We start from the raw sequence: 16,219 nt of genomic DNA, 5'->3' as shown, positions 1-16,219 counted from the left end.
TGTTTACTTTGAGACTAATGATATGAGCAGTTTCTTTACTTGGTTGACATCAACAGAAAACAGCCCCCTAGTAATGACTTTGGAAGTAACCAAGTGCACACGTGTTGTAAATCAGAGATATTGTCATTTGAAAGGTTGCAGTGACGACTACTGGGACAGTGGGTGTGACATGAGGTGTGGTAACTGCAGTAACGGAGAGGTGTGTGACAAGGTGACAGGACACTGCTCCAGCTGTCCCCCTGGCATCAAGCCTCCACTGTGTGATACGGGTGAGTGATGTACAAACCAGTGCTAACACATTATTTAATATAATAGACTATATGTACATGGATTAGGAATTTGTTGTGGACAAAGTTCTCGTCTTTAAAGGCACACTCCAGGCGTTTACATACATCACAAACATCCTTTAGTTTGAACACTTACTGCCGGAGAACATCAGGGCTGCTCTCCCTGGATAGCGAGCAATTTTCAAAGAATGTCTTTTCGCGTCCTCTGGACCCGTGTGAAACCGAAGCCTCGTCATGGCGCAAAATTGAAGTTTTGTAAGTCCGAAAGCACGAAGTCGGAATATAGGCCAGGAAAGAGGGACATGTGTGATTTTCACTTTCCTGGAGGGTTTGGAGCGTTGAATAATGAGTGTCGGCATTCACATATTTGAGGTATGCCGGCTTTGTTGTCCGAAAGGGGAAGTTGCATTCTGATCAAGGGACATAACCTATTTTAACTGGTAAAGCTCCACGTGGTGGTGTTCCCCTTTACACTTGTTTTGTTGTTCGTAACCAAATGTATACACTTACACCAGATTCCTTTTACAGATTTAGAAAATTGCTTCAGATTTTTCGAAGCAATATGTATGAAATACGACTAGAGCCGACTTGACAGATGGCAGTTGCACACAATACGCGAACGACTGCGGTAGCCTAGAATAAACCATTGAAGAGCGTGTAGGGTTTACATGTGATAATTAGCCCTGCAAGAGACCTGTATGCGTCATAAAATGGCGTTGACGGCCCTACAATGTGTGTTTCGTCGGTTTTCTATGACTTTTTCGTGAAAAGCTTTACTCATTCTGTAAACCTCCTGTGAGGCGGAGTGGGGATTCAAAGAAAACATTACGTAAACACCTCACATGTTTATTGTCATGTAGACTTGCTTGTATATTTAATGTTGTAAACCTAACGTTGCTGTTGTCTGCCATTACCTGATGGTGGAGGTATTATCTGTCGGTGTAGTTTGTATTATCAGATGAATTACAAAGCCAGGTTTAGTCCACAAACAGAAAGCGTCAGTACTTCTCAAGCTACAACAGTGCATCACCAAAATGTTATTGAAAAAAGGTAAATCATAACCTTATGACTTTCTTTCTACAGAATGTGAAACTGGGACCTATGGACACAACTGTACACAGACTTGCAGTGCAGGATGTGAGGATGTCTGTGACAAAGTCTCAGGACACTGCACGTGCAAACCTGGATGGCTGGGGCCTGCTTGTGATGCTGGTATGTGTGTATTGTTTGTGACAATGTGGGTTGCAGCTGTATTTGAAATTGCATTTTGGTTATTTTATCCCTTTTCGCAGCACCACATATTTCAAGACTTTAGGGATAATGGGACAGGGTGACGCAGTAGTCCCCCTTATCACAGGCAGCTGGGCTGCATTGACGGAGTTGTCTCCCTAAGCGTGAGCTAGTTTTGGTAGCTTGACGTTTTTGGTACGTTGGTAGACAGCATACCCGTGAGATGTTGAGTAGCTGATTGTGATGGGGTCTGGCTGCTGTTATTACCTGGAATGCGTTTGCGAACCTTTGTGTTGCCATAGCAGATTTTATAGGGCTAATAATTTGGCTCTAAAATCTCAATCCCGTTTGACCGGCTTTGTCTCCAAAGGCGATTCTTGTGCTTCGGGCTCTCGGTTAGAAAAAGAAGACGACACAAGGGTGAAACGATATTTGCTAAACACAAATCGATTGAAAGGCATTGCTTTCTTAACGACACATGCTCCAAAAAACAGGTATATGCCAACATTACACAGAAGATGCAGGACGCTGATTGTAGGTTGCTTATACATTTTGGGCTTAAGTTGTGTTCTGACACATAATACTGTGACCGAACATACAACTTGACATTGTGTTGGTTCAGTATACTCTAAGTAACTGCATTCATTTTGTTCGTGATGGGAGCACCTGTTTTGTCTCTCATTTTTGTCTGCTGTTACAGCTAATATGCACAATGAGTGAATCTGCATATTATCAGGGAAGAAACAGTTGTGCTGGTTAAATCAAAGTGAACGTTGTTGTTGTTGTTGTTGTTGTTGTTGTTGTTGTTGTTGTTGTTGTTGTTGTTGTTGTTGTTGTTGTTGTTAGTGTTGTTGGTATTTTTGTTGTTGTTATTGTTGTTGTTTTCTACTAGACAATATTGGGCTAGATCAACTCACTAGAATAACAGCAACAAAACAGGGAGCTAGGTTATGGAATATTGAACAAAACTGCTTGAAGACATATCTAATAAATACTGGAATGTAATTTACTTGGTTTGGTTCGTTGATTGGTCTTTTATTTACCATTGACTGCTGGTCGCTGCTACGCAGTGTGTCCTGGGAGAACATATGGTCTCAACTGCATGCAGAATTGCAGTGCCCACTGCAATGGTACTTGTGACAAGGCTACAGGACATTGTGCGTGCAACAGAGGATACATACCTCCGTTGTGCTTGACAGGTGTGTATCTGTTCATGTCGGGTCACTGCAAACATTAAAATATGCAGTACGCCCATTGTAGGGTGCTTATAATTGTGGAGTTTAAGTTTGTGTCCATTCGACAAAAATAAATGTACAACTGGGCATTGTGTAGGATCACTATACCATCAGTCAATGCAGACATTGTATTCTTGATGGGAAAATTTGTTTTGCACCTCTTTTTGTTATCTGTTACACATATGTGTTACAGCTGTTATGTAAGATCAGGGAATGTGCATAAATAATCAAGGAAGAAACAGTTGTTATGGTTTAATCAAACTGCAAGACTGCTTTTGTTATCTTTTGTTTATCAAAAGAAACCTAGTGCTATGACATTACACCTAAACTTTGGGTGGATACCGTAACGATATGTCCGGTTCTGTCAGACATATATCCCTTGCCTTTTGCAAATACGTATTTATAGCCCGCCTAACACAACTACTATACACAATAGTTTATTTAGTGCCCCTAATAATGCTGCGTGTACTGCTAACAGAGATCCTGATTGACAAAATGGAAGCCCAATTTACCATCATCGGTGGCGCTGTGGGAGGATCTGTGGTTGTGTTGGTTGTGATCATCATTATTGTTGTCATCGTCGTGAGGTAACTGGTGTAATGCGCCCAATATATATTTGTTTTACGTGTTCTTGCATCCATGTTTTAAGAGAATACTTAGTATGAAACAAAGACGTAAAGAACAACATACACGAAGATATATAAAATAAGGAACGCGTGATTCGAGAAGTACAACTATGCACTACGTGTCCTTATCATAAGAATTATTCAGTAAAAGTCACATGTAATGGATACAAATGAAGACATACACGAAAAAAAAACACCCGTATAAAATTCTAACTTTACACACACATTGATAACATCATGATACCGTTATGTTTGCTTTGTACTTCTGATTTAGCAGGAAGGTATGCCTTGTCTAAAATCGGTAGAAACACATTAAATTGTCAGTGTACCTAGCTCTTCCTTTGATAGGCGGAGAAGAAGTCGACCCAAAGCCAAGGAAACGAAAGAAAACATCACCCGAGATCAAACAATACAACAGGTCAACATTTATCAGAATGTATCTAATGCTACCAATGGTACAATGGGCGACATTGGAAGAGACACAAATCGACAAGGTAAGGATTTTACAAACTTTTGGATAGTTCACGGGGTGTTTTTTTCTTAAAAGGCTTGTGCAGCTGAAGTTTTGTCTGTCTGTTGGTCACATTTGTTCAAACTCTTGATGGAAATATGCGAAAAGCTGTTGGATGAATTATACTACATGTATTTTGGAAACTTACGGGGTTTTGGTAAAAGGTTCTATTATTATTAGGACATTTCCAGAAAACATCACAATTTGAATTGTTCAGGGTGTTCTTCGACAGTAGAAATCTTGGCAGATGGTAAGTCATTACAACTTCCTTTATTGTGCCCCCCCCCCCTCCCCACCAAAAACAGCACCCCAAAAACAACAAACAAATATTAATAATCCAAGACCGTTTCGATCTTCACAACAATAATACTGTAACGAGCTCTTAGATTTTCAACAACAATTGTTTCTGATAAGTTGAATGGTTACCATCCCATAACAACAGAGCGGATGCCCATGCTGCTACGCACGATCTTGATTTTTTGTTTTAACTTTGTTGTAGCTGATACAAAACCTAAGGAGGCACCCAGGCCAGAACCAAGAAAGAAAAGGAGTACGAACAAAACAAAACCAGTGGTAAACGCAGAAGCCACTTACGTCAACAGGGCTTTCGAAGAAAGATGCATCAACCCAGCTGAACCTCACTGTCTCCACGATTCACTGCCACCAAGAGTGATTGCCCCTGTTGCTAGGGACGACGCATTTGAATGTGTAGAAGAGGACGATGTGAATGTAGAACTGGAAGACAATGAAGTGGATTTGGAAGTAGAGAAGCAGTATAACGCAGAAGTGCGTGAGCGTGTGTACTACAATGATGGCGTGTACATGACGTCAGCAGGATCGGATCTCAAGCTTGACACAGTGCAGGAATCCCTTCTAGAAAAACTACGGGGTGAAACCATCGACCAAGAGTTTGAGGTACGTTTTATGAGAATGAATAATAATGGTCAGTTTGGCTTTTTAGGGCGGTTTTTCTTGGAATTGATTGATTATATCATTGCTTAATTTCAAACTGCAGAAACAAACTTGATCAATGTTACTGTGTATACATTATTTAATGTGTGCAAATAAATGACTGACAGTTTGGCTTTCTTTCTGTCAGCCTGTGTGTCACTGTTTGTCTGTTTGCTTTTCTGTCTGTCTGCCTGAATGTGTCTGTGTCTTTTTGCTTATGCCTTTTCCCATACTTAATAATCAAAAGCACATTTGTTTTTTGTTTGTAATAATTTTGTTTCTCAGAAGTGTTGATGAAAAATCTTCAAGCTTCATATTTTCTATGGAAAATAGATAACGGAAAAAAAATTTGTTGTTTCAGTCACTTCCTTTAGGACTGACCAAAGCCCATGACACGGGTGCCAAAGATGAAAACTACTACAAGAACAGGTTCAAGTCAATCGTACCATGTAGGTTTTCGTTAATACTTTGTTTTAAGGTATGTGTGTGTGTGTGTGTGTGTGTGTGTGTGTGTGTGTGTGTGTGTGTGTTTATGTGTGTGTGTGTGTGTGTGTGTGTGTGTGTGTTTATGTGAATGTATGTTGCTTGTTTTCTGTGTTATTATCGTGCATACTTATCATCCATTATTAGTCTTGCTAGCTGGTTTACTTGATGACAGATTGAGTTTGTTCGGTCTCTGTCTTTTATTCTCATCTACTCTTATAGTTATTGTTACAATTATATTTCTTTCTGCATGACTCGCTGTGAATGTTTTTTCTCAGGCTGTACTGTTCATATTGTCCAGTCTTCAGGCATGAAGATCCATTTTTTATACGTCAACTCCTTTAAACAGTGTGATTGTGTAATGGTTATAATGTATATTTTCAACAGACGACGACACGCGAGTTGTACTTTACGGGGATCCAGACCCAGGGTCCAGCGACTACATCAATGCCAGCTTTGTTGCCGTGAGTAGTAAATCAGTCACTTGTCACTGAACAAATACGTATTCACGAGTATGTTTTCCTGTGGAAACTTAACTGCTTTTTGCTATCTGTCAGTCTGACATTGTGTCGTTGTACACGCACCGAGTACATTTGTTCAAGTGGGGAACACGGACGCAGGACCCAGAACTTGTCCGCAGTTATTTGTTTCCACTTGCTTTTATCTGAGTCTGTTTTGACGAGGACCGTGTCTCTTTAGGGGGAAAAGCGAAACAACACTGCGTCTGCATGCACCCCAGTCGTAGTGTGTGCTTGCCGCCATTTAAAAAACATGACTTCACTGACTGATTTGGAGAAACAAATCAACGCCGTTCTCTTGCGTCGATTCAGGCACTTAGTGTGTGTGTGTGTGTGTGTGTGTGTGTGTGTGTGTGTGTGTGTGTGTGTGTGTGTGTGATGAAGACCATTGTGAAATAGTCTCAGCTGAACTTACTTGTTTTTCAACTTTTCAGGGCCTCCGCTCTCCAGAGGCGTACATTGCAGCACAAGGTAAACAAACACACGCATCTGCGCACGCGCGAGCACGCACAAACCGTGGATGCTTTTATATATTTTAGATCGTACATTTTGAGTATGAAATCAATAATTAATCTTTATACGTATCCCGATGCCTCCCAGAGCGCCCAGTATCTCCCGCTAGAGAACTGATATATACAGATCCTGGAACGCGCTAAAAAGCTCGCTGTACACTATACTTTCACTGTTGCGATAATGTAATCTTCAATGTCGTATATTTATTTCTGTTTCTATTGGCTTCCTGTGAGGTTTGAGCGTTTTCAGTTTCGACATACTCGCTGGGGATACTTTGCTACGAATGTTTTAAAGTTTGGAATTAAAGGAGTTACTTCCCATGTCATGGGAACTGCATACGAGACGATGTCATAGTATGGGGGAAACAAAGGGTTAATAGGCTTATTACTTCACACTTGCGAGAAAAAGGCCAGCTGGGCGTTTTTGTTACGATTTCACAACTTACATGAGCTGTATATAACATTGTGCTATAATTTTGTTCAAGGCCCCAACAGAAACACTGTCAGAGACTTCTGGAAAATGGTGTGGCAGGAACAGGTGACACACATCGTGATGCTGACAAATGTGAAGGAAGGCAAAAAGGTATTTGATTGTTTTGTTCTGGCACCATCCCATATCGAGTACGGGCGTGAAAGAGAGGGGGATTTGGGTTGTTAGTTAAAACATATCTTAAACATTTGCCTCAAATCTGTTTCTGTGCTGCGATTTCTATTTAAACTCATTTCAACCAGTGACAGTTTTTGTTAAAAAAATAAATGTGTATCGTCTCGTATAGCATCACATTGGACTGTATTGTTCCATAGTGTATTGTATTGTAACGATAGAATCATAAAGCATTGTTTGTATTGTATTGTGTTATATCGTACTGTGTTGTATTGTGTTATGTAACAGAAAAAGTGCGAGCAGTATTGGCCTCCTCCCGGGAAGAAAGTGAAATATGGCTCCGTGGACGTCACCGGGCTAGAGGTGCACGAAAGAGCGCATTACGTCATGAGGACCTTCCACATAATGGCAGAGGTAAGAAATGGTAGTGTTGTTCGGTCGTTATTGCCTATTAATCTGTGTGTGATCTGATTTGAAACGCTTTACAAATACATTCCGTGTTTGTTTGTTTTGTGACATTTGTAACAAAGGCAAGTCAGTAACATTCTCAATTCTTTCTTGTAGAAATAAAGATTCTGAAAACAAGGTCAGTCCATCATAATTATGTGCAAATTATTTATCGGAGTTATCGTAAGTTCCGCTTATATGTGATTGGAGCTTTGAAACGTATTGAAACATTGTTATGAATGACTTACTTCTTGTAACGCTCAACGTCACACCTGAGCACGACCCTACACACAAAACGATGGATCAAATAAAGAACCAATTGTAAGCTTCCAGTCTTGATAACTGGTGAAACGTGAATATAATTAGCACACTTGCAGATGTCAGACTCAGACTTTTTTGTAAAAACAAGGGAAATTGCCTCGCAGTGTCAGGCGGATTATAGCACAAAGTACACCACATTGACAAGGAATTGCACTAAAAAGCATCCGAATATATACAAACAGTTACTCGCGGGAAACAAACACACGCTGGCAATGGTCAATTCAGTTCTTTATCTTTGAAGGACGGGTCAGTCCGCCGCGTGGCTCAGTACCACTACACCATGTGGCCAGATCACGGGATTCCCACAACCACGGGGCTCGTAGACTTCTGGAGAACCGTCAGCACATCCCACAGACAACAGCAACAGTCCTCGCCTCTCCTCGTACATTGCAGGTATGGCAGGTCTTCCAATTTTTATGATTAATAGGCCTGCTGGTTGTTTGCTTTCTTGTTGCTTTCTTCCTTCTTTCCCAAAGTTTAGCTTGGTTTTCCGACAATCATATTATTGAATGTTTGTGTGTTGCTTTGTTCACTGTCTACAAAAACAAAAAAACTATTGTTTACATTTTTGTTTTAAACAATGCTTTTCTTTGCAGTGCTGGCGTGGGCAGAACAGGAACGTTCATCGGCCTTGACATTCTGATGGACCAGCTACAGCAAGAGAACCACATCGACTTCTGCCAGGTGGTCAACGACATGCGGAACGACCGTTGCAACATGGTCCAGGCAAAGGTTGAAAACTGTTATTTTAACTTTTTGTGGATTGTCTACTGTTGTAGTCTTTCTTGTTTGAAGAAGTATCTGAAGTTCACGTTGTGGTGACAATGTGTTGTCTCCTGGTTTCTCCCTAATTTCTGCTGTCTTTGGTTGTATTGCTTAAATTATGTCCTGCTATCTAGCTATAGTGTATGTTCTTAATGACAAGAAAATCCTTTGTTTTTGTGTATGTCAACACTTTTTTGTTGTGTCTTGTCTCGAGAACCCAGGGGGTCAAACAAGAGCGATTCAACATCGATCGTATTCTCTGTTTTGTTCTCGACCTACTGTTTAAAGCCAATTTATGTCCAGATTAAACCAAACCTACCATTATGATACATTCTGCAGCGTAATAATGCCAATTGAGAATCTCTGATGCAAATTAAGACAGAGGGCAAAACCGTTTTCTTTTGAAACATAGATTAAGCCGATGAAGAAATCCCCAATGATCTTTTTTTTTTATACAAAACGAGATTTTGTTTTGATTTTCAGTCACAGTACTGCATTCTGCACGAAGCAGTTCTTGAAGCCTACACAAGTCAAGACAGCAGACTAACGGTCTCAACGTTCGACTCTGTGTTCAAACATCACGTGGATCCACACCACTCCAACTCCCGCATTGACACTGAGTTCAAGGTCCGTTCTGGCATTACAAAGAGATCACATAAAAAATTAAATGAATACATGAATCAATTGAATGTAAAGAAAAATAAATGAATATTTATGATATTAAAAAAATGTATGAACGAATGAATGATTAAATACATTGATAAGTGGACGAATGAATACATAAATGCACAATTAATACATAAATAATGATTTGACAGACAATGATAACACATTACATCAGTAAATGAATAAATGAATCATTTTAAACACATTTAGAATAATAGTAGATAAATGGATACACGATAAGGATCCGAGAGAGCAAAAGCGACAGAGAGGAGAAAAAGCAAGAGAGAGAGACGAGAGAGAATGAGAGAGAGAGAGAGAGAGAGAGAAGAATAAAGAGAGAGAGACGAGTAGAGAGACAGAGAGTATATTGCTCAATCGTATATAATGCCAGGTTAAAAGAAGAACTACAGAAATTATATTTTGTAATTCAAGCAAGTGTGGGTTTAGAATGAGCAGATTATGTGATTGGCCATATTGTCTAACTTTATTCAAATTTACTGTGATTAAATTTTCAATGAGCACTAGAAATCTATCCATTAAACGCTCAGATAGTCTGTCAACCAGCAATGTCAATAGCAAGTAGTTATAAGACGAACTCCAAAATGCCAAGACAATTGTTTAATAGGAAACAGATGACGTTCATTAAATGACAGACATTAATGTTGAAATTCGGCCAGTTTTCATCTGTCAATTCCAATTTGTGAATACTTCTTAAAAATTGTATTTAGCGATACAAGTTGTACGCTTACCTGAAGGCACCCCAACCCTCAGCTGTTGTTGTTGTGTATTTTTTTTTTTTTTTGGGGGGGGGGGGGGAGGGGGGATATGGTTTTGTTCTCAGGTATCTATCCCTTTGTTTGAGGTTTTGTTCGTTTTCTCTTTCTAGCAATAGAGACAAAGAGACATGGAACAATTCTTATTCCCCCCTCTGCTTCTTTACCTCTGTAAACTTGTAGAGCTAGTTATTTTTCGATAATGACCCAGCAACCAAACAAATAACGAGCCAGCAACAGCCTGAATCCTCGATAGTGCAATGGGTTGAGAAGCTGTTCTGTTTTGGTACTACTTTTGCGACTGAAAAGTTCCGAACGCTCTATACGTACGAAGTATACATCTCTGGAGCAAACAATACAAACATACCGCATTTAAATTAACAACTACAGGCCTGAACACATGAATCTCCATATAAAATCCATGAGTTCGGTTGTTTTCTGAATCTAGATCTGCCGTGCACAAATCGTTCATCACAAGCAAATTCCCAAGGCAAGTAACTCATACTCTGGCGACAAGAGTAGTTCCCCTTCTTTTAACGCAGTTTCTTCGACAACACTGACTGCAATCCGACGGTCAGTTTTCAACAATATTTCATTTTATAAACAGATCACACGCAACCAAATGCACACATCTCATCAATTTAAACAACATAAAGCGGTTTCATACACTATTTTCCCCAGAAAACTGAACTTCATACAGTAATTAACGTTGGAACACGGGTGCAAAAGTTCGTCTGCTAGTCCCATTTGACGAAAGAACATTTACTAAGCGATACTAAAACATAAACAGAACACACAATATCTGCCTTTACCGCCACAGCAGAATAACAGCATATCTGTGTACTTCATTTTAGTCCAAAACAGGGAAACTGAAAAGAAGTGTTAACAGAATGGAATGATTTGCACGGAACTATACAACCGCGCATTAATCGATCGCCTGCGCAGGTTGACTGGTTGAGTGATTCGGATTCGATCAAACTTTCGCACAAAAACTCCTGTTTTCTTTGAATAACTGAAGAAAGGAGGAATAAAGAGGTTACACACCTCGTCTCAGTGATTATTACAAATAATGGTCTCAGTTCGCGGTCATGAAAAAGCTCGCTGAAGCTCGCATTTTTCATGATCCGCTAACTTCGACCATTATTTTTAATAATCACTGAGACTCGGCATGTAACCTCTACATATCCAAACCTTTTTCTTATCAAGTCACAAAAAAGAAAAACTATGCGGAGGATTTTCCCCTGCTTTTAGCAATGCAATCAATATCTTAATTCATTGCCATACTGATTTCCAGAAACTGAAGCAGATGAAAGTGCTGATGCAAAAGCCTCGGAACACTGAGGCAGAAAAGGAAGAAAATATCAACAAAAACAGATATTTGGACATCTTGCCAGGTTTGTTCAATCCCTTCTATCCTACCTGTACAAGAAATGTGTAGTTGGCCTTCAGTTGGCAACTTGAAGGCTGTGTGTGTGTAAGTAGTGCCTCAGCACATATCATATACTTATTGTCCAAAAAGCAATATAAGATCGAGGATTTGAAAGATTGCCTGTCAGTTATTGCATTGTCATAATTACCTACCTTACTTACATTGTATTCATTGGTAGGTTTTGTAGTGTAAAACCGATGAGTATGAGTTGGTAAGTGCCGCTTCAACGCTTTTCCCAATGTTCTATTTTTTCAGAAGACAGATATTTGGTGCATCTGACTATTCCTTTTGGGGAAAGAAGTGATTACATCAACGCAATCGTGATGACCGTAAGACTAGCCTTTTAGACAATACAATCAAATAGTTTACACTTTGACAGCATAGATGAACATGTTTTTTATTCAAACCTAAACCACGTTACAAACAAATTGGACTCAATAAGCTACACTCATCATTTTTTTAACAGTTTATGTATGTTTCGTGATGTTTGTTATGTCGTGGTGTAAGCCTTTACATTTTGCCTGCATTGACTTTTCTTGCCGATAAATCTGTCTTGAAACACTTTTTTGTGGTGATCGTTGTTGTGCAAAGGCTTACCTATATTTTATGTTTTGCCTAATTAGGAGAAAAAGCACACTGTATTCCATACATAAACGCCAAAATTTTTACAGATTCATTTCCAATTTCAGACCTTCACAGAGCAGCACGGTAGCATCTTGACACAGCTTCCTCTGAGAGATACCATGGTTGACATGTGGCGTCTTGTGGTCGGAAGTCATGTCAGCCTGATTGTCTCACTGGGGTCTGAAATCGTTCAGTCGGAGGTACATGTTAATTACAAAACGTTGGGTTAAGATTCATTTGGTGTAATCTGAGATTCTTCCCTTTTCTGTTTTATCTTCTTTCATTTTGAGGTGAAGTCAAGTTTTGACTAAATGCTTTAACATAGACTAGACCATCGAGGTGTTGTTGTTTTTTGCTGTAGATGTATGCGTTTTCAAGTGTTTGTTTACATGTTGATACAGGTACACTTTGTGAACAATTCGTGTTTTTTTTTTTAAATCCACATTTACTTTTGGGCATTATTGGGTTGTTTAATATATATGTGATTTGGTTTGTATAATGAGACGTTGATTAGTGAGTGGCGAATTTTGTGAAAAGATGATAGATATACCAAACCGCAGTTACTTATCTTCATTGCAGGAAAAGAGCTGTTACTGGCCCCGTGAAGAGAACCAGTCTCTGACGTTTGGACCTTTCGAAATCTATCAGACTTCACGGTCAACCCTGAGGAAGCATCTCATGCGATACAATCTGTCTCTTCAGTACCAGGTAAATTGTATTGCTATGATTGCACGCGTGTGTGCTAATGTATCTAGCGGGGTTGGTACAACTGGCGTCGGCACTGGTGCTCTTGTAAATAAGACGAATTAAGTTTTTGAACGCGGTGAAGATACGTACAAATAGTACAAATAGGAAGATAGCTCCATGGTAAATAGAGAGCTTTTAGCACTTTTTATTTTAACATAGTAGCTTTTTTCTCAACCACTCGGAGGCATAAAATCAACTTGGTTATTTATTTGCTTTTGAATGTGTGTGTGTGTGTGTGTGTGTGTGTGTGTGTGTGTGTGTGTGTGTGTGTGTGTGTGTGTGTGTGTGTGTGTGTGTGTGTGTGTGTGTTTAAAAGAAGAGTGGCTACTGAAAAAAGGGTCTATTTTCATAACTACCGTGTAGGTTTCTATCTGATCAATAATCAGGTCGAGAAATTATGTATTGAATTCTATGTTATCTCAATTTTGATATTGACTAGGGAAGGTACAGTGTATTTCTTCTACATAGGGACAAGCAAGTCCAAGGAGTGTTGAGCTGCTACACTACAGCGACTGGAAGGGTGACCTACCGGGCAGTGTTGAGGACCTTGTTCACCTCGTGGTCACAGTGCTGTCTGCACAGTCACAGCAAGGACACAGTCCTCTCCTCTTTCAGTGCAGGTCGGTGGTGTCTTCTTTGAAGTTCGTTCATTTGAAGTATAGCAATTTTGAGATTAGTATTAGTTTAGATGTGTGCAAAACCACAACATGCCCTTCTCTTATTACAGCGTTAGGGTATTGGCAGGGATGAGAAATGTAAATCTTCCTATCCATACCCTGTTATTATTCATGGAAGGGACAAACATCTTTATTTATATTATGTTATGGATATCCGAACTGGCAGCAAAGTGTAATAGCAAAGAAAGACCCAGGATGAAGTAACATTTCTGAAAAAATATGTTGTTGCACAAGTCATCCTGCCCTGCTTGCAAATGTTCTGAACTGTTGTTAAAACATTGTTTGTTACGATTTATATTGTTAAGATTCAAATCAAACTATATTTTCTATGAATGCAGTGATGGTGCTACAAAGAGTGGCCTGTTCCATGCCATTTGTGATGTCATCAACCGAATGACGTCAGAAGGAGAAATCGACGCATACATGGCGGTCAGACACATCCAGATTGTCCGTCCGCAGTGCTTGATGTCCAAGGTATCAGAGTTTATAAATTGTTAAATTAAAATGTTGATGATTGAGGGAAGCAAACAAATAGTGTGCTTGAATACAATGTAAGCTTGTCTTCTTATTTCTGAAGAGAGATTGTGCAGTATTAGTTCGTATGTGCCACACATTATTCTCGTGTTGTGCTTTCTTAACAGCTTACAACCCAAGAACATAGAGTTATTTCGGGTGATAAGCTCTATGCTCAATTGATACATGTATGCTTCACCTGGACAGGACTGTGAAATTTTGCTTCACTTTAAACAGTCGTTAATCTTTCCGCTATTCATATGAGGAGAGCAAATTAAACGAAACTTGCTCAAATCAACTAATGCCATGTTCAAGACCTTAGATATTTTGTTTGTCCATATAAGATTAAATTCATGATAAAATCATATATTAGTACAGAGTTAGACTAATTATCATCACAATCAGTGACAAACGCTAGAATGCAGTTCGCACATTGCACATAAACTTTTTTTAGAAATGATTGTTGCTATCACCTTATATTTAAACGCAGCTTGCACAAATCAAACACAGCGGGCATAATTAAGCTGTCGGCGCCTTCACAGTGATACTACCTGTGTCAACAAATTTGGGTTTCTTGATTTCTAATACAATATTTTTCTAATGAAATTCATCCTGCTCTTTAAAATAAATAGATTTCAAAACTTTCAGAAACAAAGTAAGGGGTCCTGAAGAGAAGAGACAAAAAAACCATTAAAGAAAATCTTCAGTACTGTGTTTGGGACATTTTGTGAATGAAAGGTTTAAAATGAAACTTAAAATAACAGCAACAAATGCTTTCAGGGGCAATATAGACAGTCTGCTTTGTCAATCCGTATTCACTCTTGGCAGAAATATATCAGAATAACAGACATAACACACCAAAGGCAAAAGTTACTCGTCAAATAAACCTTTGGCAATGATACTTTGTGCTTACTCATTACACGCAGTGGCTATACTACATGTTGTGTCATTCACTATTTATTTCTATTAGGGATGATTGATGTTCAATTTCTTGTGATCTTTATTTAGAATTAATTGTTTCTATGATTTTATATTTAAACGCAGCTTGACAGTTAAACATGTATTACGTTATCATTAAGATTCATGCTTTGTTAGCACTAAGCAGTTGTTTTTAATCAGTCTGGTTTTCTCTTGTTTTCATCTTATGAACATTCTAAATGTTAGACTAACTTATTGTCTTGTACAGAATAACAACTGTGTGAATGGTGCTATACTGAATGAAAGAGTGTGACATGAAGTTCTTGTACATCATTGTAAAGAGTGTGAATGACGTTTTAGTTTAGATGTCAAGCGCTTAGAGCAAGCCTTTTTAACGAAAGTTTTTGATTTAGCGCTATATAAATGTTCTTCTTATTATTATTATTATTATTATATCCCTAAACCATGACCTTAATTCAGCGACTGAAAACATGGTCGTATGAGAAGGGAGAAAAAAACCACCATAAGTATTACTTACATTTCATGTGGCTTGTGATTTCACATTCTATGTTATTGTTGCAGGCGCAGTATCGGTTCATCTACCGAGCAGTGCAAGAGTACAAAGAATACAAAGAGTACAAGAAGAGGAATGAAGTCTACGACAACGCTTCACTGTTGTAGGGACATAGTTTAAGGAACACAGTTGGTCTTGCTGACAGTGTCTGTGACAGTGCTGTAAAACAGTACGGGAGACAAACACAATTTGGTTTTCTGTTCGGCCTGTGGTAGTGTGCCCCGAGCACAGATAATGAGTACAAATAAAGGATGTGTTGGACTTTTACTTAAAGTTTAATTAAGTCATATGAAGTGGAATTGCTGACAAGGAGGAACTATCCTGTGGGTGTTTTTGTTTAGGTTTTTTAGTGACCTCAGTTGCATGCAGGCTGATTCAACCCTCCTTTTACTGTTTTCTTCTCCTTTTTTATTTATTTTTTTTATTTTTATTTTTTTATAGGCGATGAGCATCCTTCTTCATTGGTCTTTTTTTTTTTTTAACTCAAAACATAGTACCCGTTCAAATAATGGCCATTTTCTATTTAAAATTACACAAATACATCTTCTATTTACAATTCAATTGTTCTACAAAATATTTGAAACTAAAAAATTACGAACACTGATCCACAACAAGTTGTCTTTCTAAAGATACTAACACACATTTTCCCCGAATCAATATTACGTGATTTACAAAATGTCTCATCGTTCTACTACAACTTGTGTCTTGATACCCAAATACTACATCCTGCATTTTAAACTGAACCCTTAATCCAAACTTTTTTCTAAACAATTTTCTATCTCAGACAAAAAAACTTTACCGGTCTACA

General features: G+C 38.8%; 2 protein-coding genes across 2 annotated transcripts; both read left to right on the top strand.

The window, feature by feature from the left end:
* Positions 1-58: 58 nt before the first annotated feature.
* On the top strand, positions 59-10,048 carry LOC138956619 (receptor-type tyrosine-protein phosphatase mu-like). The gene is made up of 15 exons (XM_070327931.1): positions 59-269; positions 1,371-1,499; positions 2,588-2,716; positions 3,231-3,339; positions 3,727-3,872; positions 4,389-4,804; positions 5,202-5,289; positions 5,711-5,787; positions 6,276-6,312; positions 6,839-6,936; positions 7,246-7,371; positions 7,967-8,118; positions 8,322-8,457; positions 8,974-9,117; positions 10,043-10,048. Exons 1-15 carry the CDS (start codon positions 74-76, stop codon positions 10,046-10,048), a joined length of 1,989 nt encoding a protein of 662 aa, XP_070184032.1. The 5' UTR covers positions 59-73.
* A 1,169-nt stretch (positions 10,049-11,217) lies between these two features.
* LOC138956617 (receptor-type tyrosine-protein phosphatase epsilon-like) lies at positions 11,218-15,998 on the top strand. Its single transcript, XM_070327930.1, has 7 exons — positions 11,218-11,323; positions 11,614-11,687; positions 12,048-12,182; positions 12,562-12,690; positions 13,198-13,349; positions 13,745-13,880; positions 15,420-15,998. Exons 1-7 carry the CDS (start codon positions 11,236-11,238, stop codon positions 15,516-15,518), a joined length of 813 nt encoding a protein of 270 aa, XP_070184031.1. The 5' UTR covers positions 11,218-11,235; the 3' UTR covers positions 15,519-15,998.
* The last annotated feature ends 221 nt before the right edge of the window (positions 15,999-16,219 follow it).

The sequence above is a fragment of the Littorina saxatilis genome, unplaced genomic scaffold (genome assembly GCF_037325665.1).
Source record: "Littorina saxatilis isolate snail1 unplaced genomic scaffold, US_GU_Lsax_2.0 scaffold_599, whole genome shotgun sequence".
Lineage (NCBI taxonomy): Eukaryota > Metazoa > Mollusca > Gastropoda > Littorinimorpha > Littorinidae > Littorina > Littorina saxatilis.
This window is presented reverse-complemented; position numbering and strand designations above follow the sequence as displayed.